General features: G+C 33.2%; 1 protein-coding gene across 2 annotated transcripts in view; it reads right to left on the bottom strand.

Moving 5' to 3' along the window:
- The window catches only part of LOC145294078 (adhesion G protein-coupled receptor L1-like), a 1,162,895-nt gene that overhangs the window by 46,569 nt on the left and 1,090,361 nt on the right, over positions 1-25,965 (bottom strand). For both annotated transcript variants that reach the window (XM_080141133.1, XM_080141131.1), the window contains one exon: positions 2,922-3,038. In XM_080141133.1, the coding sequence (XP_079997259.1) occupies positions 2,922-3,038 (117 nt within the window). The remainder of the gene's footprint in view (positions 1-2,921; positions 3,039-25,965) is intronic.

Consider the following 25,965-nt stretch of genomic DNA (forward strand, 5'->3'; position numbering starts at 1 on the left):
GGTAAAGGTTACGTTCAAGTCATCTGGTAGTTGACTTATAAACGACCCACCGTTGGTCTGCCATAAATGTTTGAACTATACAGAAAGTGCTACAATATTAGATTAAAATCGAATATTCACTTATCTGCTTTGGCAACCTTTATATTTGTTTTAATTTCAGATTAAATTTCAGGTGTACAATGGTGGGTAGATAATTTTTCGTTTGTTTGGTATTTTCTCCCGGATTTTACTTACTTTACTTGAGGAAGCAATCATGTTGGCACAACGGCGCTTATTAGATTACTGTAGTTAAGCAAAGTTGAGCCTTGTCAGAACAAGATGAGTGACCATTTGAATGTACTAGATGTTGTATATACGCCGACGTCGACACTTCTCCGTAATAACTGAAAACATAACGTCGTCATTTTCTTTGACAGGGGATATACAAGCGGCTGGGAATCGCTTGTGAATTTACAAAAAGTCGGTTCAACCCATTTAAGGTAAGTGTCGCTTTCGGTTACTTAAGGGCGCGTACTAGTTTGGGATCGATTAATCGGAAACTGAAATCAGGAAAATACGAATATTTTTAGGAATCACTGTTGGAAAATATGTCTCTTTTCCGATGCCAAAACTAATTTTGTTGCTGTTGAAACAAAACATTTATTGATTTAAAACTACCAATAAAATTAAAATCTGTAAATCACTCCCCACAATGTATTTTTGTACACATATGCACATATTATATACATGTTGCGAAAAAAAATAAAGCAAATTTAAAGCTAAATATTTAGAGATTTAAAAAAATCGGAATCGGTAATCGTACTAGAATCGAAGAATGTATTGAAGTCATCTCATCACTAGTAGCAACATATAAATGTCGGAATCGTACATGTAATATAACCGTATTTGGCACAAATAAACTCCATCTATACCTTCAGACAAGTTGAGGTTATGAATGTTCAAGTTTTTATTTCAGCGCCGTATAATGATATGCATGCGTAAAATTTTTAAAACACTAATACACGCAAACGCTGAGATGTACTGTTAATTTGAGTGCTCAATTAGAAGGAAAATCCGAAAAATAAGTGCGTATTTATATTTTGTTTTGTGTACAGAAAGTTGTTAGATGAAACAAGTCATTGGTACCGTCGGTTTCAAGCCCGATAATTAGGATCGTTTTAGATATCCATATCAAGCTCCTTCAGCTAATACTCATCTCTGAGTTGAGTATTGGCTGAAGAGAGCTTGATATGAATATCTAAAACGGTCTTAATTATCGGGCTTGAAACCGACGGTACCAATGACTTGTCTCATCTAACAACTTTCTGTACACAAAACACTATATATTAAACATAAATGAAAATTTATACGTAAACTTTATTTTTCAACCGAATACTTCAAACATAGATGATTAATAAATCCTTATTCCGCCGAGTTTCAAAGAATGCAAAATTTTTCTATTCAGAGGAAAGAAATATTTTAGCAAATTTATACATATATAGCAAAGCTAAAAATTTCCTGATTTTTGCATTGTATAAAACGTCATTATATGACCGTGATCATAAATTTCCAAAAGATATTTGTAAAATATTTACAAAAATGCATAATGAAAAACAAGCCGAAAATGGTAATGCCAGACTTAAACGAAATCTTTCGGTAAGATCAAGAAACGAAGAAAGTTTTTTTTTTAAATTTATATATCTATATATTCGGAATTTTAATCAATCTCAATTCACAATGCTGAAATTGTAATATTCTAATCAGATGCGGTTAAAATGAATAATTTCGACGGTTACAAATGAAGCAAATTGTCGAAAGTCTCCAATGAACGCGGATTATTTTTATATACGTATATATTTGACCGTTTCATCAATTAACTTGTTCGGTATTGATTCGTTTTCATTTTCCTCGAAACATGTTCTCATCAAAACTTAAACAGAAATAATAAAACTCGATTAGACTATGTTGAAGCTCGTCTATATATAAAATGTCAGCTGACGTCTTATTGGACACAAACACGGACGGATATTTTTATTTTATTTTATTTTTTTTATACAATTTTTATTTTTTTAATTTTTTGCAAATTAATCGACCGGGCAAATTGTTCCTCGTAATATAATAATATATATTTAATAGTAATACATACGCAATCTGCAAAAATTAAAATCATGTTTAAGCGTATTATACGATCGGCAACACCGGGCGGCCAACTAATATATATATATATAGATATATAATTACAATAAGTTTACCAAGGTAATCAAAATGGTAAACTTAAAATATATTATAAATATTAAAGAGTTAATATTTACAAGTAAAGTAATCTCAACCAGATGTAAAGGCTCAATAAAACCGAAAAGGAAATAGAGCTTATAATGTGAAATCTTTTTATCATTTTTCTTTTCCTCCTATTCCCCTTACCTCACCCTTTTTTTTAACCAAGTAAGATCTGTGACTTACTTGTAGTTTCATTAAATACTTTTATATGCAAAATCCGATCCCGCATTTTGCTAATTCCTGCCCTCTGATAAGAAGGAGAGTATTTCTTCGAAACTCCGCGGATTAAGGACTATCCACTTATCTTGTGCTTCCTTTTTTAAAATTAAATATGTTTTTAACTCTTTTTCAAGATGTCTTTTAACGTTTTATTAACCATTTGTTCATATATATATATATATGAGAGAGATAATATCACTCGTTTTGTTGCTGCCCTGCCTCAACACGGACATTCAATTTCTTGCATTGTCATAGCCTTCTAACACACCCTTAAATACATAACTCATACAATGTTGTAAGCAAACCAAATTTCATGAGAGAATATATAATATTTAACGTATCTTCATAAAATGTTATAAGGAGATATGTCTATTGTGTATCGATTTTCGATGTATTTATAGAGAGATAGATAACTTAGAGGATGATAGATAAAAATGATAGTTTACCTTTTCGAGTATCGCAGTGTAAGATTCTAGGGAGTCCAGGGATTGCTCATCCGAGTAATCATAGCCATGCATAGCGAGGTTCTTCTTCTTCCTTTCGTTTTTGAATACCGCTCTCACCTGAAAAAAAAACATAAGATAATCTTGAATATGACACACATAATATATTACTTTTTCTTTACTATATGTATCAACATAACACGAACCTCCAAAATTTGCTAGAACAAGTTTGCATGTCTAACATGACCCTTTTCGTAAAGCATGAGACAATGAAAAGAAAGAAGGAAAGAAATATTGCCCGAGTCGCGATATTTTCGTTCTGGTTTGTTCAAGTTTTTTTAATCTTTTTTGGAGGGGGGGTTGTTTCGTTTTTTTACACGGTTGTCAGCACTTACCAAGGCCCGGAGGCCACTCGAGGAAAAGGGTTATTGCGTGTACAGTAATCACTGGGATAGTATCGTAGTAATCGTTAGTATTGGAGATTTGATAAAGTATCTTAAACAGGTTCCTGATGAACCACCCTCTTATGTTGGACTTGAAAATATTTAAGTTGTAGTAAGGTGGGAAACAGACAAACGGAAGAGAGTTCCACAGGCGTGCACTTCTAAGAAACAAGCTTTGTTCATGGAATCTACATTTTGATTTAGGCCCAGATAAAGAATGGGTTTCAGCTAGACTGGTGTTTATCGTGAAAGATTGGCGAGGGAGGACCAGAGATTATGTGAACAGATTGAGGAACAAATAATTAAATAAACTGAGCAAAAAAAGTAACGAACAGTTTACTGACCCAGGCGATATTAAGTTTGACTTACAAAAACCCTTTATTCATGACACACACGCTTATATATCCCTAGTATTAGCCACTCAGATACAAGGACGGCGAAACACGCCTCGGAATATATACACCCTCTTATAAGGACATTAATTTGAAGGAAATAATTTTTCAGTGAGCATTATAGTGCAGCTATTCTGTAAAAATAATTAAATACTTTCAGCTATCAGTATCGAAAATATGGTAACAAATATAAATAAATAAATGATCCAATTTATAATACGATAAAATAATTGCCCTCGTTAATACCTAGTTTGTGAGTAGGTGTAGAGCACCGGACGTTGGCCATTAGGGTTTCATATCACGCTACATCTAGCTACACTAAGACGTAAAGAAGAAAAAAACATTTGCCTGCAGAGTATTATGCATATGTATAGGGTGAAACGATAAAATTGTCATAAAAAAACTATATGATTCCATTTCCACTTGATGACATCGGTTTTCTTTTTTTCTTTATTTTTCTTTTTTTCTTTTTTTTTCTTTTCTTTTTTTTCTTTTTTTTCTTTTTTTTCTTTTTTTTCTTTTTCTTTTTTTTCTTTTTTTCTTTTTTTTCTTTTTTTCTTTTTTTCTTTTTTCTTTTTTTTTTCTTTTTTTCTTTTTGTTTTTTTTTTCTTTTTGTTCTTTCTTTTTTTTTCTTTTTTTCTTTTTTTTTTCTTTTTTTTTGTTGAAGATTATCTACTAGTTGGCTAGTTTTGTACAATTGCCAAGAGCGATAGTGGCCTTCTATCATGTCTGAAAGTGACATAATGTTCAACGAGTGAGAGCGGAGATGCGCCGCTGTGCAACTTATGCTCTCTACCGATACAATTTATGACAACAGGGCCATTGCCAGCACCCTAAAAATGAAAATTTGGACAGTTCAACGCCTAAGGGCACATCTCAACAAAGTTTCCGGCACAGTGATGGACTTCAGTGTGGTTTCAAATGAGGGCAACCTCATATTTTTGAAGTCGGCTTGAAAGTCAACATCAAAGTGTACCTTGATGTGCTAAAGGTTGTGGTGATCCCCTGATGCAATCAGATGACCGCTGGCAGATCCTAGATGTGGCAGCAGGACTCTGCGCCGGCCCACAAGTTTAAAGAGTCCCTGGCATAGCTTAAGAAAGAGTGCTACGACTTCGTCCCCTTCTCTCGGTGGTCCCCTTCTTCCCTCAACCTGAACCCGCTGGACTACTTCGCTTGGTCATACGTTGAGAACATCACAAATATAATCTCCCACAACACCGAAGCCAGCCTGCTCATTGCCATCCGCCAAGTATTCGCCGAGCTCTCGTCGATGCTTGTAAAAAATAATGCATGTTCCCGATTCCAAACCCGTATCGAGGCGGTGATTAAGGCTGAAGGTGGCTACACTGAATAGATGTCAGCTCTACTACAAAAGTAATCTGAATTTTTCAATAAATGTTTTAAAATAAAACTGTCGTGTTGGTTTCTTAGGGACGACAATTTTATCGCTCTACCCTATATATATATATATATATATGGGGGAGTTATCAGAATATGATCGATTCTTTAAGATGAGACTTATCGGTATAATGCAAAGCTCAACGAGTTGCTTTGGGTCTTATATAGTATCAATAAAATAAGAAAAGGACAATATAAAATATACACTATTGTATGTAGATTTATTCGTTTATTCAATAAGTATGATATATCAATTAGGGGTGTAAGATAAGTAAGGACTCTTTTACCATGGTATTTCGAAGCCTAATGCTTCTCATCATGAGAGGAGATAATATGCGAGGTAATATAATGGGGTGCGAGGTCTAGAGATAGCTACATTTAAGTAATTATCTAAAAATTATTTCATAAAATCAATACTTGTTTTTTTGTTTGTTTTTTTTTTTGTTTTTTTTTTTGTTTTTTTTTGTTTTTTGTTTTTTTTTGATACATGAAACGAATGTTTCGTTTCGGGACACAATTGAACCATGATATTTGGCGTTTTCGTTTGAAACTAAGTAAAGCCATTATTTACAGTTAGTTTTATAAAATCAAAAGTAGATTCTCGACATGCCTAAGTTACAGCAAGGAGTCATGTGAAGCTTCTTCCCGAGACACTGCGAGGTCGGAAGTTCCTAACTTGAGCAAGTAATCAATTGATTTGATTAAAAATGATCGATTTTAATAATTCCAATTAAAACAAGTGTGTAGGTGAGTGGAACATTTCTTGATCCGTATTCAAACCTCGACTACGTCAGGACTCCTTGGTAGTGTATATATATATATATATATATATGTGTGTGTGTTAAGTGTTGAGACATTAAGTTGAACAAAGATGGCGGCAGTAAATCAAATCGGCGAAGAATCAATGCAGTCCTGGTCTTGAGTGTTAAGTAATTCCTAGTAACAAAGATCGCGGCGAAGAATCTATGCAGTCCCGATCATGGGACGTTTCGAGACAGGCGACGGCGAACTGATTGAATCCAAAATTCGACATTTTTATAATAACTTTTGAAGCTTCTGATTAGTTGATTATAACTTGTGGTTATCAAAACGATCGTCGAAATCATTGGAGTCATATACTCATTATGCGTTAAAAACATTTAACAATATAATTTTTTTGAAGATGCTTGTATGGGTTCCTCATTGTTACCTTATACATATTTCTTCTTGTCAATTAAAAAAAGTCAATTGTGACGTCAGCATTGTTAGCAGGCGCTTAAAAATTAATATAATTCAATGGGGAAACTTTTTATCAAAATCACATTTCTGTTAAGACGCATAATACAAATAATGTATTCAATTTATTTTGGACAATAAACAGTAAATAATGACACGTTCAAAATCGAATCGGAACTGAATTGCAAAAATCAATAAATCTTCAAAAAACGTTGTTTCGTTTGAAATTCGAGCAAAAGGCATTGTAAATCTAAATGGGAAATGTCAATGTTTCTTTCATTAAAATTTTTTGTAACTTTGTATAAAAGTTATGAATGGAATTCAAATCTTTACTCAGTAAAAAATGATATTGTAAGTAATACACATATTTTGACTTTTTTCTGTTCTTTATATTATAGCCGCTACAGTGTGTGTGTGTATATATATATATATATATATATATATATATATATATATGAAATGTAATATGATATATATGAGAGAGAAATAAAAATGGGCAGATCAAAACACATGTCCATCAATGAATCCAGGTCTTACAATAAAGACGAAACGTTGATGGGCGTGTGACTTGGTTTGTTCCTTTTTATCTCAATCTCATCGATTTAAATTTATATTGAGATATTATATCGCAATAATCGCATATCTCTCTTTTTGTGTCACAATAGTATTGGTCACTCACTATGCTCGAATTTCCGCTATTCTTTAAATTTTGGGTTCGTAAATCAACTCATTAAACTTCAAATCAATACCTTAGTATGATTAAATTATGTTCTATTTCAGAAAAATTTGATTTTTTGTCAACAATTTTCTCGACTGTATCCAGTAAATAATTTGTTATATTTTTTCAAACATATTTAGGGTTTGTCTTTATTTTTCTTTTCTTTTTATTTAAACTTGCGTAATCTATTATGATCTTTTTTATCATTTTTAAAACATGTTTAATCGCATATATTTTTATCAATAATTTTTAATCACATATTTTTTCAAATAACTATGTTTATTTAAGTTAATTTGTTATATATTTTGTTAAACTATTTAAATATATATTTATTTACAGAAACATGAACAAATACTATGAATGTGTCACATTTTTAGTTTTAGCCGTTTAAAAATGATCAATGTTCAACAGAAAATAGTTTAACAGTTTAAAAATATCAACATTTCACATTTTAAGAACACTAAATTCAGACAACATAAGTACGGATAGATTACGTGGGTTTAAAGAATAAAACTAACTATATTTGAAAATAAAACTTAATATGTTTGAAAAAATGTATTAAAAAAATTTATAAAATTTATAAAAATATATTTTAAAAAATACATAAACGCTTTTATCAATTTTTTTTTTTAATTTTTTTAATCGCATATCTTGTTATTCAATTAAAGAACAAACAAATAATCAATAAACGTATTACGTATTTTTATACATCTTTATTATAAAGGGGTAAAAAGTAAACATAAAATATTGAAAATTGTATCGATTCTGTGCTTCCATATGTAAATTAAGAGACGCGTGTGCCAACTTCCGGTGTGTTTAAAAGTTAGTGTCTCCTTTTATGAATCATTACCATATGAACGGTTTGTCTGCCACGCTTACGTTTACAACAATCTCTTAATGACATACATAGACGCATCTTTAAATGATGTAGGCTATTGTGAGGCACGTGAGCTTTTTTTTCTGTCAGGCTGTTGTATTCATTCCGTTCAGCTGTAGAGGTCTATTCTCCTAGGTCTTGCATTTTCGCTTCAGGAAGGCTTTAGTTTATAGTTAACTGCTTATATTTATAAAATCTATAAAAACATTAAAAAAAACTTTTTTATCGATTATCTTTTTTAATTTCATATCTTTTTAAATAACTATGTTTAATTAAGTTAACAAAAATAAGCATAAGATATGATTGAAAATTGTATCGATTTTGTGCTTCCATACCTAAATTGAGAGACGTGTGTGCCAACTTCCGGTGTGTTTTAAAGTTAATGTCTTCTTTTAAGCACCATTACCGTTCATATATATTGACTTTAATCTACTCATATTTATGAATATATCTATAAACCTCTTTCTCCACCAGCACTTGTTGTCACCCTCGTTCTTATTCATTCACACCCCCTTCCACATTTCTGCCTTTCACCCTCTCTCCAACTCTCATGCTCTCTTTCTCTGTCTCGCACCCTCTGGCTCTCATCCTATCTATCTCATGCCGGTATTATTTTCTGTTTTTAACCTACTTTCTCATCCTCTCTTTGTATCTCACACACAGCCTCTCTCATCTCTCTCATCCCCTCTTGGTCCATCTCTCTCATCCCCTCTTGGTCCATCTCTCTCATCCCCTCTTGGTCCATCTCTCTCATCCCCTCTTGGTCCATCTCTCTCATCCCCTCTTGGTCCATCTCTCTCGTCCCCTCTTTGTCCATCTCTCTCATCCCCTCTTTGTCCATCTCTCTCATCCCCTCTTTGTCCATCTCTCTCATCCCCTCTTTGTCCATCTCTCTCATCCCCTCTTTGTCCATCTCTCTCATCCCCTCTTTGTCCATCTCTCTCATCCCCTCTTTGTCCATCTCTCTCATCCCCTCTTTGTCCATCTCTCTCATCCCCTCTTTGTCCATCTCTCTCATCCCCTCTTTGTCCATCTCTCTCATCCCCTCTTTGTCCATCTCTCTCATCCCCTCTTTGTCCATCTCTCTCATCCCCTCTTTGTCCATCTCTCTCATCCCCTCTTTGTCCATCTCTCTCATCCCCTCTTTGTCCATCTCTCTCATCCCCTCTTTGTCCATCTCTCTCATCCCCTCTTTAGCTATTTCGCTTTCTCTTTCACAGACTCTTTCCCTCCGCATCTCTTTCGCTTTTACCATCGCTCTCATACTTTCTCTTTCATTCTCTCTCGCATCCGCTGTCTCCCCCTGTTACTCATCATCCCCTTCTCTCTCTCAAATTTCCTTTTTTTATTAAACCTCTTCATCTCTTTCTCGTGCATAAGACATTATAGAGATGCTTTGGCGCATCTATAAATGGTATTTCAAACTTTAACATGACAAGGCCTATTTTAAAATTAGATACGTATTTACTGACGCATATTTCATTCTAAACATGAGTGTGACAGAACAACGTACGAATAAACCAACAGACAAATACTCTTCTACTGATGTGTGGACGTATCTACATGTATATAAAAAAATCCTCTATAAACGCCCTGATTTAGTAGGTATCGTATTCAACTCCAACCGCGAAAACATTTGCTTGATTTCTCAGATCCACATGTGATATTTATTGCCCGCGTCTCCCAATAAATCGTAAACGCCCATCGAACTGTCCTTTATTCGCCTCGCAATTCGCTTTCAGAGCGAGAAAAGAACGCGAAAGAATAAGATAAAACTCACCGTTTAATATATCAGTGTTTGAGTGTTACGATGACCGATTAGTCCTTTCATCAAGACTGACCACAGGGTACGAACACTGTCCTCAAGTGAGCTATTCTGCGGTCTTGATTTCAATAGAACATCGATGATGTATGTGGCTAAATATCGACCAATTACAGATCACTAACTCGAGCATTGAGACACAGCAATGCTTGTCAAAAAGTTATAGTTTTGTGTAGGTTAGGGTATTCTGTTATTTAGCACAATAAACATGCACAGTGATCCTAAAATCTTATCCTTAAAAAAGATAATAGCAAGTAATACAGCAATGGAAAAAAAAAAACAAGTCTCGTATTCAGTTGCTTGCTTTACGAAGTGTAAAACAAACTACAAAGACCAAAAACAATTGAAAAATTAATAGAGGCTGGTATGGCTGACCACATAGAAAGAGAAGAGAGAATGGGATAAAGTAAAAAAAAAAAATTATAAAAATTATAGACGAAAGAACGATGAAGATTAGTCCGACTTGAAGAATCAGCGTATATGCCGGATGACGATCAGATACTAAACAGACTTGCTATTGAATTCATTGTGTTAGAAAGCTATTTACACCTGAGAGTATCCTGTACCTCTAGAGCCACCATTCACCCATAAATTGAGTATGTTGCTACATCGGGACTGGTACATCTACCACTAGTCTCTCCCTCTTGGATAAAGCCCAAAAGAGTTTCCAGTTCCGCTTTGTCAACTAAGATCCAACCCCTGTCCCATCGCCGCAATGTCCATCCCTGTGCCTGTTTTACAAATATTTTAATGAAATATGTTCTGATGAACTCATTGCACTTGTGCCCCCTCGACGTACATATCTCCGACAAGCCCGCTTAGCAACAAAATCACACTCTACGCTTGAGGTCCCTAAATGCCAGAAAGCTTTTTTACTATAATAGCCTCTTCCCTTCCACAGCTAGATTTTGGAATTTCCTTCTTGCTACCTGTTTTCCTGCCTGTACCGATATACACAAGTTTTAAATGTAACGTAAACCAACATCTTGTTAATCTTTCTCAGAGATGGTCCCAATTAGTAGCCCACTACGTCAAAGTGACGATACGCTTGTTTGAGATTTAAGTGAGTAAAAACAAATAGGAGAACGATTAATTTTAAATAAGTGAATCATGCATGGTACCTCGGGAGTGCATAGTGAACGAGGCATAAAAAATGACCAAGTTCAGCATTTGCCCCCCCCCTTCTCCATTTAGCCCCAAAAGTCCCCAGAGGACGTCAAATTCTGGTGGAAATGAACAAACAGTGCAGTTTTAGGCCTTAACACATGTAAATTTGAGTTCTACACCATGCAAAAGAAGAAATGACTAAGTCCATTATTTGCTCCCTCCTCATTTAACCACAGAAGTCCCCAAGGCCTTAACATCTTAAAATTTGAGTTCAGCACCGTGCAAAATTGCTACTAAATAGAAATACCATATTTGTCCAAAATTTTCTGTGTAAAATAGTCTAAAAAAAAATGGAGTGGTTTTATTAGCCCTAAAAGAGCCCCTGGGACACACCTAAGAGATATCGCGAAGTATAGGAAACAAAATTCTATAGAAATCAGTTAGTTACAACTTTTCAGAAAGTTTTATAAAAATCCAAGTCATTAATATTTTTTTAATAAGCACAAAAGTGTCAATTTGAGCCATTATAACTTGAAAGGCACCCCTAAGGGATCAACCGGAGTTTTCCCGGAAAATCCGTTCTGTTACTTTTTTACTCATATCATGTTTAATGTTGGTGCACAATTTCAAAAAGTTCCAAGGCGTAGATATTGGAAAGATGCAGACGGACGGACGGACAAGAGTGAATTTACAAGCCCACTCTCCTTTTATCGGGGGACTAATAAAGTCACAATGAATCATAGTAATAATTAGTGATGTATAATGATACTAGAAAGATTATATATCTAAAAACATGAATATGTTAAAGGCCCCAAAAATTATTTGTAGAATTGCTTGCAAGGATAAAGTACGTGATAAAATTGAATTATAAGCTACATTCTTTTTTGGGGGTTTAAGGTTCAATCTTCAGTGCGGGCAATACTCAAAATACAATTACAAATTACTTTTTAACCTGGTCATGGCTAACGAAACTGGAGCATGTTGCACTCGTGGATTAAATAAAGAGTTCTTTTCAAAATTCTATGCAGATTTCTGAGGTCGATAGATAGATTTCCGAGTTCAACAAAGCAAACCTGAAGAAGATCCGAGGTTACATCGACCGAAACGCTGCTTAAATAATATTAAAGATGATTGCGAATATCCGAATTAATCCGAATAGTAAAAAAGAAATCTAATGATTTCGGTTTAATCACTTTTACTTACACAAAAACCCCTGCGATTATTCTTCAGACGTTTCGATATGAGCAAAGTGTTGTATCTGTTCTGATGTACTTAATCTTTCCCGTCTTAGCTAAGTGAAGGAGAAAATCTTCAAGACTAGTGCATTTTTTTATTATTTTATGTCCAATACAGAATGTCTTTTTGGGGGGTGGGGGACCAGTTTCCCAAAACTCAGCATCGACATTGTGTCTAATTTTGACCTCGTGGGACTGCAAATAAATAAGACTGCATATCACAAAGATCTGTATGAAAGCTCATAAATTTCATGGCATAAAAATAATGCGGCGCCATGACTTGTGCGATATTTCACGATTATTTGCTTTTGTCGATCTTCCTCTATTGTTGTTACTTTCGTGTAGAGGTAACAAGACATTCGAACAACCCTGTAAACTGTTTTGAATATATCCACTTTTGAATTAGTGAAACGCATGCTTGCATTTAATAACAAGACTTCCGGTTCACTCTGTATACTATTTGAAGAAATGAATTTTAACATTTTCTAATTATACTGTAGATTTGCAAATATGTTTCAAAACAATATAATTCCTGAAATTACATTATTTGCATGATCTAGACGTATATTGGTTGTCGTTCTACACAATTTCGGTTTTGTACTCTCCGAATTTCTTAGGGTAGCTTTCGTCGTAGTTACTAATTTCCTATGAGTTTTAAACGGAATCCTTTATTTAAGCCATTGAATTAAAAAAAATAATACGGAATGTCAAAAATATCGTAAACTGAAAAAAATGTGTATATATCATTCAAACACTGTAGTGTTTGAATACATGGTTCAGTGGCAGTTTTTAGCGTTTAGAACTGCTTTGATGTTTCACCGCTCACTCATTTTTAAACCAAATTTCAGACAATTATTACAGATTATATATCATCTTCTCAGCTATATTGTGAAAACATATTTTCAATTTTTCGTTCAGTAAAACAAAAGTTATAATTAATTTACTGCTGTTCAAAATCGTTAAATAAAAACTTAAGGAGGTGAGCGAAGTTTTTTTTTTTAAATGGGGATCACCACTTATCAAGGCCCAGGAGCCACTAGGGGATAAGGGTTATTGTGTGTACAGTAATCAATGTGATAGTATCGTAGTAATAGTATTGGAGATTTGATAAACTGTCATTACTTAAGGGGGCGGTTCATCAGGAATTTGTTTGTGTTGGACTTGAAGACATCCAAGTCGAATTCGGGGGGGGGACAGGCAAGCGGCAGAGAGTTCCACAGCCGTGCTGGTTTAAGAAAGAAGCTTTGTTCCTGGAATCTACGTTTTGATTTAGGCACGGATAAAGTTTTGATTTAGGCACGGATAAAGAGATTTATGACTGGTTTCCATAGCAACCACCTCGTTTCAGCGACTACTGTTGCTCTCGCAAAAATAGAAGTAACAAGTGAAACAGAATGAAAGGGAGATAATTGAGGGGGGATTTTATTGGAAGCAGACGAGTGCCGTACATTGTTATTACGTATGTGTGTTATGTTTATGGGAGCAAAAGAATAAGGCTGAAATTAAACAAAAAAAAAGTGAATTTAATAGAAGCCTGGAAAAATCATGGATTGCAATAGAAAAATGCGAGCATGAAAAATAATATGGTTAAGCCTACACATGGAAAAGAAAAGGACAAGATATTCTAATAAAAAATATAAGAAATTTATAACTTTAAATATTGCATCATTAAGAATTTTTTAAATTCAATTTATAACCTTTATATAATCAATTATTAATGCTGCAATTTTTAAAGTTATAAATTTATATTTTTTACTAGAATATCTTTTTCTTTTCTTTTCCAGTTTTAACATTTAGTCTTTTACTTGTCCATTTATAAACTTAACCATATTACTTTTCATGCTCGCATTTTTCTATTGTAATATAATGTATGTTTTTAAACACTATGATTTATTTCCTGTTGGGAGATTCTCGTAATCTTGGATTTAGTGTGAAATCCGTGGTTATAATCGTAAAAAGATTCATCATTTCGCTTTGGTATCGATTGTTTCGAAATTGAGTTTAATAAGGATGACTTATCGGGCGGATTTTGACAATGTTTATTTTGTTTCATGGCCTCATTTTTAAATGTGCGCAGTATTATATCTTTAATATATATTGGTAATGGTCAGTGTGCTCAGTTAATGAGAAAATATCTTAGTATCACGAAAACATGAAAAACTCATCCCGCACGGCTGAAGATACCAAATGCACTCCTTCTCCAGTCAATGTTGTAATGAACTAACATAGTACAAAGATGATCACTATTCATGGAATGATCAAGATCATTATATTTACAGAGTGAGTTTTCAATGTTTCAGTGAAACCGCAGATAAAACTATGTATTCTGTTCATTAGAATAATTATATATGTATATAATACATTAATCTTTCTCTCTCATATATATATATATGTGAAAATATGTGTAAAGACACGTCTCAACCTATATACTAAACGAATTTTTGATTTACCGACTTGGGATTTGGTATATAGGGTATTCAGAAAAAAAAATTTTAAGCGGTTTTTATCCGGAGGAAAAAGAGCTCATAAGAGGTCAAAATTGGTACGATGAGGGGGGGGGTCATCGGATTTTAACTTGTTTATTGTTTTTGGAATGCGCCGGCATGAATCGTTCACATGACAGATTCCGTTTGATAAGAATAATTAAGTTTCAAAAAAACGTTTTAAAGAATGTGTCAAGCTAGCCTAATGGCTATAGTATTTGACTCGCTGTCTTATGGTTTTGGTTTCGATCTCAGATGGAATATTGTTTTTTTACCTATAAGAAATTAACTGTTAAGAAAAAACAATACTCGAATGCAAAATGTTTTGTTTTTTTCAATGAATTTAACGTTAGATTTACTACCTACGGTATTTCTGCTTAGAATAAAATAAAGGTCTACGTTAATTAAAATATAATATTTATGTGTATTTACGATCAGGTAACGCTGGTCGGCCTGCTACTATGCACACACACACACACACACACACACATATATATGACGGATTGGCCATTACTTACATTAAATGCTGTGCTACTGTAATCAACAGGAAGTTGTGTATTGGATAAGAAAACAACATGGTGAATACTAGATTAAGCCTATAAGATTGTGCTCATATATACTCTCTCTCTCTCTCTCTCTCTCTCTCTCTTTTTCTTTCTTTGACAGAATGGTCATTACTGACCAGCCGTGGCATCTTCATGAATCGTCGCCATTGACTCCGGTTCTGCGCCATTTTGAGCAATTCAGCCATGCTAATGTCCGCGATGTCCTTCAAGCAGTCTAACATTCTTGTTTTTGGTCTTCCACGTCCTCTTTTACCAAGGTTTGTTCCAAAGAGCGGATCTTTTGTTAGTTCTGGCCACATGTTCCAAAAATCGCAATTTCTTGTCATTGATGTTGTTAAGCAGTCTTCAGCATGGTCCAATCTTCTCCGGGGCCCATTCGTTTGTAGATGAGTCTACCCCAGCTTACACGGAGAAGTCTACGGTAGCACCACAACTCAAACGCAGCAATTATCCTCCTGTCGACTTTCCCTCATGATCCAACATTCTGCTTCGTATGTTGCTTTTTAAGAATACCAAAGCTTGCAGGAATCGTTTCTTTCTGCGTATATATATATATATATATATATATGTAAATGTTTATATTTTCTATTTCTGTTTTCTACTGTGTAAGAGTACAAAATGTCTTTAAAGATGTTTCTCTAAAAGACCAGAATTCTAAGTTGTTTCCTTCGGATTCCTTTAGTTTTTAGAAGTGTAAGTTGTGGGGTTGTATGTACGGTAATTGATAACAATGTGGAACAAGTGAAGCATGCATGGTCCCCCGTGTGTGTAGAGTGAACGAGACATAAAAAAATGACTAAGTTCATCAGCGCTACCCCCATTTAGCCCTAAAAGTCCACCAGGCCTTTACATATTCAAATTTAAGTTCAGCACCATGCAAAACTGTCGATTTTTGCCATTTTAACCCGAAAGAAACACTGAGGAGGGGGAGACAAAGTTTTCCCGGAAAATCCGTCCTGTTACGTTTTTACTCATATTATGTTTAATGTTTGTGCAAAATTTCAAAATTTCCAAGGCTTAGTTATTGAGAAAAGTGTGGACAGACGAACAGACAAGGGTGAATTTACAGGTCCACCCTCCTTTTGTCGGGGGACCAAGAAAAGATTATCTTTACTAATATATAAAAGTCACTTTGCGTCTTTGAGGGAGATTTCATTCATCATAAGCACAACCGTTTCGAAACCTATCTTTTGCGAATTTCATACAAAGCTGATTTATGTCTGGCAGTGTTCTTAGATAGGTTTTGTACAGAAAGTCAGCCGATTAGTATCGAAAATCGAAAGAAGCTGATCTTAAAAATAGCTTTTCTTTCTTATAGATAAAAAAAATCATCTTTTTAGGGAAATATTTTACCTTGTACTGGCAAAGGAGATAAAATATTTTACCTTGCACTGGCAAAGGAGATAAAATATTTTACCTTGCACTGGCAATAACTGGAGATAATAAAATTTCAACAAATTATTTAAAAAACAGATTCGTTATAATCTGGAGATATAGATTAGTGACAGAACAGTCGACTACAGATCGAATGAACTCCTGGTCAAGCCCGGGTGTACCTTACCATTTTATTTTTTTTTATTAATAAGTTCATTTACGATAAAAGAAGAGGTATCATTTTAAATCGTCGCAAATCATTTGTTTCTTTTGCATATTTTAAATCTAAACATTAATCAGAAGTGACTTTTCCAGGGCATTCATCGCCGAATCCAAATATCAGCTCACGTGATATTGTAAACACAGATAGAAAGTGATGAAACCACATTATCAATGTTGTTTTTTTAAGTTAATTTTTGTGCGAATTAGTCCACCAGACAAATTATTCATCGTAATAATAATAATCAATAGATGAGTGATTCTGTAATGCATAAACAATCTGCATAAGTTCGAACATCATATTAAGTACGAACGTACGATTAGGCAATGCCGGATTGTCAGCTAGTGATTAATTAAATGAAGAGATGTTTACATGTAACTCGTTTGTATCCATTTCCGCATTTTTATACCTTAAGAGTTTAGTAACGTGGGTTGCATTGTGGACTTTTTTCTAAAGCATCATTGAATGACGGCTCATAAAATGTCAAAGTATACACACACACACACATATATATATATATATATATATATATATATATACATACATATATATATATATATATATATATATTACATACAGAGTATTTCGCTGCATCAAATATCTTCAATGTGGGTAGACAGTAGTCATCATCACACTAAGTTAAATATTATCGACATTACGCCTCTCTTATGCCTAGTAACTCTGTTCCAAAATCGATAATGATCGGTTAATTAGTTTAAAAGTAAATCTTGTACATAGAAAAAAAAAATACTAGCTGCACATACCCGGCGTTGCTAGTTAAAAACAATATTGCCGGGCGGATGGTCTTGTCACATACTATTTAAGTTACATAAAATATTCTAAGTTGTTAAAATTTTCCTGGAATTTGACCATATTTGGGATTTTTGGAAGCATAAAACAGTCATCTTCATCTATGAAATTCAAACAGGGAAATAAAATCTCATAGTTTCAAGACAAATAACTTTCAAGGTTCAATAGAAAATGACTTCCGTTTTTAAACACAGATGATTTTGTTTATGATAAGAATAATTAAGATTAAATTAAAAATAAACTAAATAAATCTACTCTATATAATATTTCTAAATTGAATACTTAAAACAAATATATTACTTATTTCTATTAAGAATTTAGAGCTAATTATTAAACCATATGTTCTATAACGTAATATGCAAATGAGATAACCTCTTGAATGTTGATTCCTTCTGAATAAATATGTATAGAAATCATACAGAAATAAATGTATGTAACAGTATGAAACGGTGTACCTTTTGTATATATTAACCAAATTGTGAACATAGAAACAAGCAGACAGGAATACGGCTTTATCATTATAGATTTAGAGACTTACTTTATATCAATAGATATATCGGGAGATCCTTTTTAATATAATGCACCAATTTTTAAACTCCATTACAGACTCCGATGAGGAAAGATGTGTCAAATTTGTTGAATATGCGAAACAGAATTTACAATCCATGACTTTAGGTCATTCCTTGTTTGGCAATCTGGTCGGAGATTTTTCAGCGCAGGCTCGTACATAAAAGCCGTCAAGCTAGAAACAATATTTGGTCAAAACAGGGAAATTGTTAGTTTAAAGACTTATGACAGAAGACAAGCTGCCAGCTCGTTATTTATAAAGCAATAAAATAAAAAAAAAAGATTTGGAAAGCAAGATCGTCTTCTTTCTTGGACAAAAAAAAAGACCATCTGTGTGTTTTTCGTCCTGGAAATCCGTTCATTGTTAAGCTTCTTGTTTTCTGTCAGGGCAGGACGGGGAGTAGAAAAAGAGTCGAAAAGACGGTATAGTCTACTGTCACGGAAGCCTCTCTCGGGATTAGTGCCATCCGTTTGTTGGGATTGCGGAGTTCGGCTTCCATATTTTTCTTACTATTTAATCAAATTAACTGTCCCCCCCCCCCGAAAGATATCTGCTTTTTAACGTTGTTTTCTGTTTCATATGCATGTTCGATGCTTTGGAGAGACTTTTGTGTTTGTCAGTCTGTCATTTATCAGATTCAAGTTAGACTTAGCATTTTCAGATGAGTCAACACTCGGTCTATCGGTCGATTACGTTTTAGCTTTAAATAAAACTAACTTAATACCTGCCCCAGTGTTGTATACAGGGAGGGGAGTATATATGTGTTAGATAAGAAGGGCTCTCTCCTTCTCATAAGTAAGAAGACAGACTAGATAAGTGAAAATGATATTAAGAAAAGACTAGAATCGAACTCTGTAGGCAAGTTTTTAAGATATAATGGAATCTTAGCAATTCAGTCGATTGTTAATTCTATTAGAAATAACTAAATATTATTTATGGCAGAAAATGAGTCGATTGTCCATTCTTTTAGAAATCTGGATATTAAATATGTCAGGGAGAAGAATGGACAATGTGAGTTAAAAAAATATTATTTGAAAATAGGTTAGACATTAAACAATTAGTATTGGGAATTCTTTGTTTGCCAAAATTGTGTTTGGACAGACATATGTAAATCCACGTGAAAGTTAGTCACGTTGGGGACCACACTTCTGACATCATAAACAAAGGAGATATCTTAATATATTAAATTGGGGTTCGAAGTTAGTCAGTTAGAGTAGAGTTAATTAGTGTCAGGAGGAGAGAGACGAGAGAAATTAGAGAGACCTGATGCCCTAAGAAGCGAAGGGGGGGGGAAGAAGACAATGTAATCAAAAAGGCTTGGATCCCTGACATCATCATTCACCAGTCTAATGAATAAAGTCATCACCATCTATGTTTGTAACTGTTGTCTTCGTGTCGTGTTTCCACTAATGTGAAGGGTAAATGTCATTCATCTCTTAATTAACTTTGTACAAATCTTCCTCTTAAGTAATGTGCCCCTCCTCCGTGTTAACATATGTACCTGTGTCTAAACTCGTGCATTGTCTCGTGGTATAGACTGTTCTTCTAATGAATGTGTATACGTTTGTATATACGTATTTCTGTCTAATATATTCTTCTAACATTCGTTGAATTCATGCGTATATAACACTTACACTTAGTGTTCATATATTCATAGATCCAACATTTACAACAGAAAGGGACAAATAATAGTTGTATGAGGTCTTAACATCGGGCCAATCGCAGAAACATACCTCGCCCGTCTTTGATCTTGTTTAACGGATCCCCAGAAAAGTTGCAAAGAAGATTCATTCCAACGAATCAGCAAATCTAGGGTTGTCCTTTCAGCAACTTTATTTAGCGATGTTTACTCATTCGAAACTGCAACGCTCGTCCTAGGCTAACGTGTGCTGATCCCCTCCACTGGGAGCCATCATCGTCTGTGGGCCTCTTTCTCGACTCTTACTGCGTCTACCTTCTCTCATTTCCAATTCTTAACTACAAGTGATACTTGTTTTTGCAAGCTCTACCGTAAGTCCGTCATTTTAAGTGACCTTTATGTAAGACTAAGTCAAACTCTAGAGGTCAACCTATTTTTTCAATTATTGTTTGCGTTCTTACATTTACGTATAAACATAAATAATTTTACTGTTAATATTTATTCCGCTAAGATAACATTCTATTTTTACAAATATTATATCGATCATAAAATCGTCGACTAGCACATCTTTCGGCATTGCCCTATGAATATCTAACACCAGTATTATCAAATTAAATTACTTCCTCGCACAAAAGAGTTTGCACCACACTATTTAAAATAGAAATATAATGCAACCAAACTTTATGCCCAGAATCCTTATTTGATCAATATTCATTACATGATTTTGATTCTAGAAAATATCTAACATCTAAGCTTTAAGCGTATGGAGCCTTAAGAAGAAATAGAAATTCAAGAGAACCTTGCTAAATTGGTGTTTAATTGTAACAGAGTGCGTATGGCGGTTGTATGAAAATACCGAGCCGTGACGGTAAAGAGAAAGAAAAAGACTATATAAAGGAACAAGCATGTTAGAGAAGACGATCACGTTCGAGACGTGGGTGATCTCACAGCCGTAACTAGAAGTTACGCGTGGCGGGAGAATGGGAAAATAAATGTCATTGTTACAAAAAATAAGTCCGGTTATCAATTGTCTTATGTTCCTTGCGACGTAGACTGCAAACAACGTGTTGGGTCCCGTGTGTGTAACGGTATATAATAATCATTGAACAAACTTAATGCAAATCTGAAATACGTGAATTTTCAAATGACAGACTGCGCACTCTGAAAACTATTTAAAAATACTTTAAAGAAATCGAATTTTAGGCAATATTTATCGACTTCTAATGAAAATTGTTTCAATTTCACAAAATAAAATTGAAGTATCTGAATTTTTGCGAAGGACTTCCACACTTTCTTTGCGCAATATTAAATAAAACTAAATATATATAATATTACCCATCAGTGCGTCTTGGAGCAGCGTTCCAAAATTCATAATTGTCAGTTAATTGATTTCGGAGTAAATCTTAGACGTACAAATATAAACGTACTAGCATGGGTGCCCGGTGTTGCCCGGGTGTTTTTAGGTGTATGCTGAGAAAAAAAAAGTTTGACCCCCTATTAGTACCCCTTAACATTTATTGTTTAGGGCTCAAATCAAGTTATTAAGTTAGATCCATGTCCAAGGAACCTCTATCTAAAATTTCACGTGTTTAGATCCAAAATTGTCGGAGGAGTTTAGTAGAGTTCTCAAAGGTCAAATCGTTGAACTTTGACCCCTTAATCACCAAATTTCTGTCCGAAAACCAATCACATCGATTTCCCCAAATCTCAGTACCCTGTATATCAAATTTCGAATCTGTAGGCTTAAAATTGACAGTTATTGCGTACGTAAATATACAAAGACACACACACACACGTTCACTTATATATATAGATATACACATCTAACTTTATAAATAGGCATTGCTAAACGTGTAATTTAAGTAGACGCATGTCAATATTGTTAGTTATTTTTGCTTTGTTTTTTTATATATAATATTTATATATAATTTTTATAATATATCATTTTTTTTTTATCATATATAATTTTTATATATAATATTGCTTTTGGAAGAAACGTACGTTGTTCGTATAGTAAGTCTAGAAAGTTCAGTTTTATATCACATTGCGACTGAGCTACATAACAAGAGGCGCGCGTTTTTCTATTTTGGTCAGAAGTGAACAATAATTATACATTTTTAGACACCTGAACATCTTTTTAGAACGCTTATATTTCTCATAACATTTAGTTTTTTGTGTAGCAGCGAAAATGGTGTTACATATGTATGACCAACCCAACATTATTCTATTATCTATCCGTTATATTGATTACGTATTTTTTTGTTGTTTTGTTTTATATTGTTTATAATTCTCATAAATTTCAATTTTTAAGAAATTATGGATCACAGTTCATTAATTTCAAAGTAAGTAAAAGTAGAAAAATAATTGCAGTGGTTGTTAGCCACATATAGTATATATCTTTACTATTAAGTATAAGTCACTTTGTGTGCGTGAGTCCTACTACGCGGAGGGATCTTGCGAAGAACGAGCACGGCGCGTATGTGACAATGGATCCCTATTCAGGAATTGCTGAAGGTTCACATCTGTTGCCGGTAACCCGGAAAGGTCACATCTTCAATGATGCTGTGTTAAGAGTTGAGAGAAGAAATATAACGAAATACAAAACTTTTATACACGATATGAAAATAAACAGAAATCTTAAGACCTCGATAATTTTAGAAGCAACCGGACTCATGAAAAAGAATATCAAAAACTACCTGGCAAATATACCCGGTGAACCAAGTCCAAGAGAGACAAAATTAATTGCACTTAGATGGGTGGTTCGAATCTAAAAAAGATCTTTCGGTTGAAATGTATGAAATAGCGAGTGATTTTTTTTTTAATCCACCAAGATGTCTCTATCCCAAGCTAGAACAAAATAAGTTGTTTTTTTTTTAATTAAATCATTTTCGCCCCTATTTAAAACTATAGAAACTAAGTTCAGCGAAATTAAACGTAATGAAATCTATTTTATTTGATCAAAAAACAATAACTATATATTTAATAAATGCATTATAATCGCCTAAATTACGAACTGAAATCGTTTGTTTTTTTTTTGTTTTGTTTTTTGGGGGGTTTTTTCAGCTCCCGGTAACTCCGGATCACGAGTGGTTTTAGCATATAAATACATTCGAGATCTGCGTAATTTTATCAAACCTATACTACCATTAAAACTGCTCACTGTAAGAAAGAAATAACTAAATGAAGAGCGCATTAATAGACAAAGAAAGAAAAAACTAAAAAAATAAGAAAACTTGACGATAGTAAAGTATTAAGAATAAGCGGTTTAAAGGAAGAAAAGGATTCAACGCTATGAATAAAGTATAAAATATCTTAAATATGAAATTTTTACAATTTAAAAAACATTAAAATCCAATTTACAATAAATAAAAAAACTAAATGATATTTAAAAAAAAAACAAAGCAATCATTTAAAATGCTAGAAAGAATAGAGAAAAATTCACATGAAAATAACAGCAAGATGTGTGATGGGGGGGGGGGAATCATGACAAGAAAAGAAAAATTTACTGGGATTGGGGGTAAAGGTTTTGTTGGTCGGATTTAGGTTTATTGAAAAAGAGCAGAGTCAGACCATCTGTGTAGAAGTTTCCAAACCAAACAAAATCGAATATTGAAGTTTGGGGATCCAAACGAGACAGCAGAATCCATCACGTTTCTCGGCACTCTTCCGCATAGATAATAACCAATCTTATAATCTGACGGCATCACGTGATAAATACTAACTATTCAGCCAACTTCGAATTAATATGCTTTTAAAAGGTATGAAAGTTGCAAGAAGACAAATTTGAAACGTGTATTACATATTAGGAACACTAAGTTAGTAATGATGAATTTTGGCAAGGATCACAATGAGTGCATGAGGATAGTCTTGATCTGGAGAACAGAATCGTTTATGTAGATGAGTGGCGTAAAGTTGAGCAAATAAAAAGGTAGACAAAATAGATATGAAGATATGGTAAATTACGTCACGTTTTTTTTTGTTTTGTTGTTGTTTTTTGTGATATTATCAGAGACAACAACTTAAGAAAGTTCACCCAGTCTGTTTTTACTCTTGTGACCGTACTGAACTTCCATTCACTACCAGAACTCAGTAAGTCTTTATATATATATATATATATATATATATATATATATATATATATATATATATATATATATATACTTTGTAGTGATTAATTATTTATATATTTTTTTCAAATGTAATCCTTGTTAATTTTCTGATATTCTGGAAATTATTTCTTGACATTTTGAAAATAAAAAAAAAGAAATTTCGTATTATTTGACCCCTTCGGACTACTTTTCTCATCTTGAGTGTCATTTTAACAAAGTTTTGGTCTATGTAGCCTCCGACCTTCTTCAGGTGTATCTTGTCAAGTTTGCATCAAATTTCGAACGGAATTCTTTATTTAATCCACGGGAGTAGCAGGTTTTCGTTTCGTCATCTCAAAGTCATAAGTAATTCGCAATTATATTTTCGGTCGCCTATACTTAGGATTAATGCTTTAATCTTCAGAAAAATTGTCACTTTTACAATTGAATTTTTCTAACTACTCATTGCGCCACGGATTTTTGTGGATCGTGCAGATTCCTGGGTTTGACAGAAAAATCTAAAAAAGGTAGGAAGAGTGAAAAACTCCAGATGGTTTCAAATAATACGAATAACTAATCCTCATCATCAGAAAAATAATTACAATAGTTTATTTTACTAAGAATCATTGTAGAATTCTACTTTTATGTAAATGTTACTCAATTAAACTTTTTAGATCTTGAACTATGAATTGCATTATACAAGATATATTATGCAAGAAATATTAATTTTAACCAAACATGTTCAGTTTTAAAAAATCCACTATTTCAAGTCGGTGTATTTTTCTTGGTAAACTTCAATAGCTGCGTTTGTTCGTTTTAACTTAACAAATTTTTGTTCATTGATTCGTACAGTTACAGATTATTTGTAAAATCCTACGTCGAATTTTGCTTATGCAGACATGGAAATATCATTATAGTAAAAATGGATATCGTTATAGTAAAAAAATGGATATCAATATAGTAAAAAATGGATATCAATATAGTAAAAAATGGATATCATTGTAGTAAAGAAATTGATATCGTTATAGTAAGAAATGGATATCGTTATAGTAAGAAATGGATATCGTTATAGTAAGAAATGGATATCGTTATAGTAAGAAATGGATATCGTTATAGTAAAAAATGGATATCAATGCAATTCATGAGAAAGATAATTTACTCAACTGTTCACCGTATTCTTTCTCATCGACAAAATGGATATATATTTTGTTCAGCTTCGATCTTGAGAATTAAGATGCAAAGTAAAACTGATTTACGTCATTTTGAGTTCTAACATTTGAATTAAAAGTTTTTCTTTTTTATCTTGCAATATTCAAATCGTATTTAGTTAATGCAAGGTCTAAACCTAGTAACTATTTCTTTTATTCATAATTGGGGGTTAATTGCGAGTCCATGACCTTTTTTTTAAGGATATAGATAATATATAATTCTTAAAAACTATCAATTCAATTTTAACAATACATTAGCTGAGAATTTAGACTTATCTCGACTAATTGAGTTCTTCACGTTATGTGAGTCTTGGAAGCTAGTTGCGGTAATGTTGCTGATGCAAAAATCACTTACATGTTGACTTTATAATAAAAAAGTGTAAATTAAGCATTTCTTTAGTAACCAAGTCATGTAAGTTACGATTTAGTCTAATCGCTGGTTAATCATATCGGTCACAAATCAATGCTTCAGTAAAAACGAGTTAGAGAATATAGAGATACAAAGTTATTTATATATTAAGTGCATTGCTTAATTATATTATAGTTTCGCTAGACTATTTTAATGTGTATAATAGCTTAGTTTTTTTTTCTGCCTAGCCTCGTTGAATTACATTATTTTCATTTTCACATTCCGTAGTCTCTTTGGAAAAATGATCACTGACTTTTGACTACGTGTATAATAAAACTTATTTCGTACTTGAATTAAATATGTTACAGTAAATTAAGTGATAAGGTAACGTATATTATTTATAATATATATAGCTTATAGTCACATCGGTTTTTTTTATTTTTTATAAAATACATATTTTATATTTACATCTACTTATAAATTATAAAAAGGAGTGTAGAAAGTGGATCTTGTGTCTACTTCCGGCAGCCCC

The sequence above is a fragment of the Euprymna scolopes genome, chromosome 15 (genome assembly GCF_053919585.1).
Source record: "Euprymna scolopes isolate OS-2025 chromosome 15, ASM5391958v1, whole genome shotgun sequence".
Taxonomy (NCBI): Eukaryota; Metazoa; Mollusca; class Cephalopoda; order Sepiida; family Sepiolidae; genus Euprymna; species Euprymna scolopes.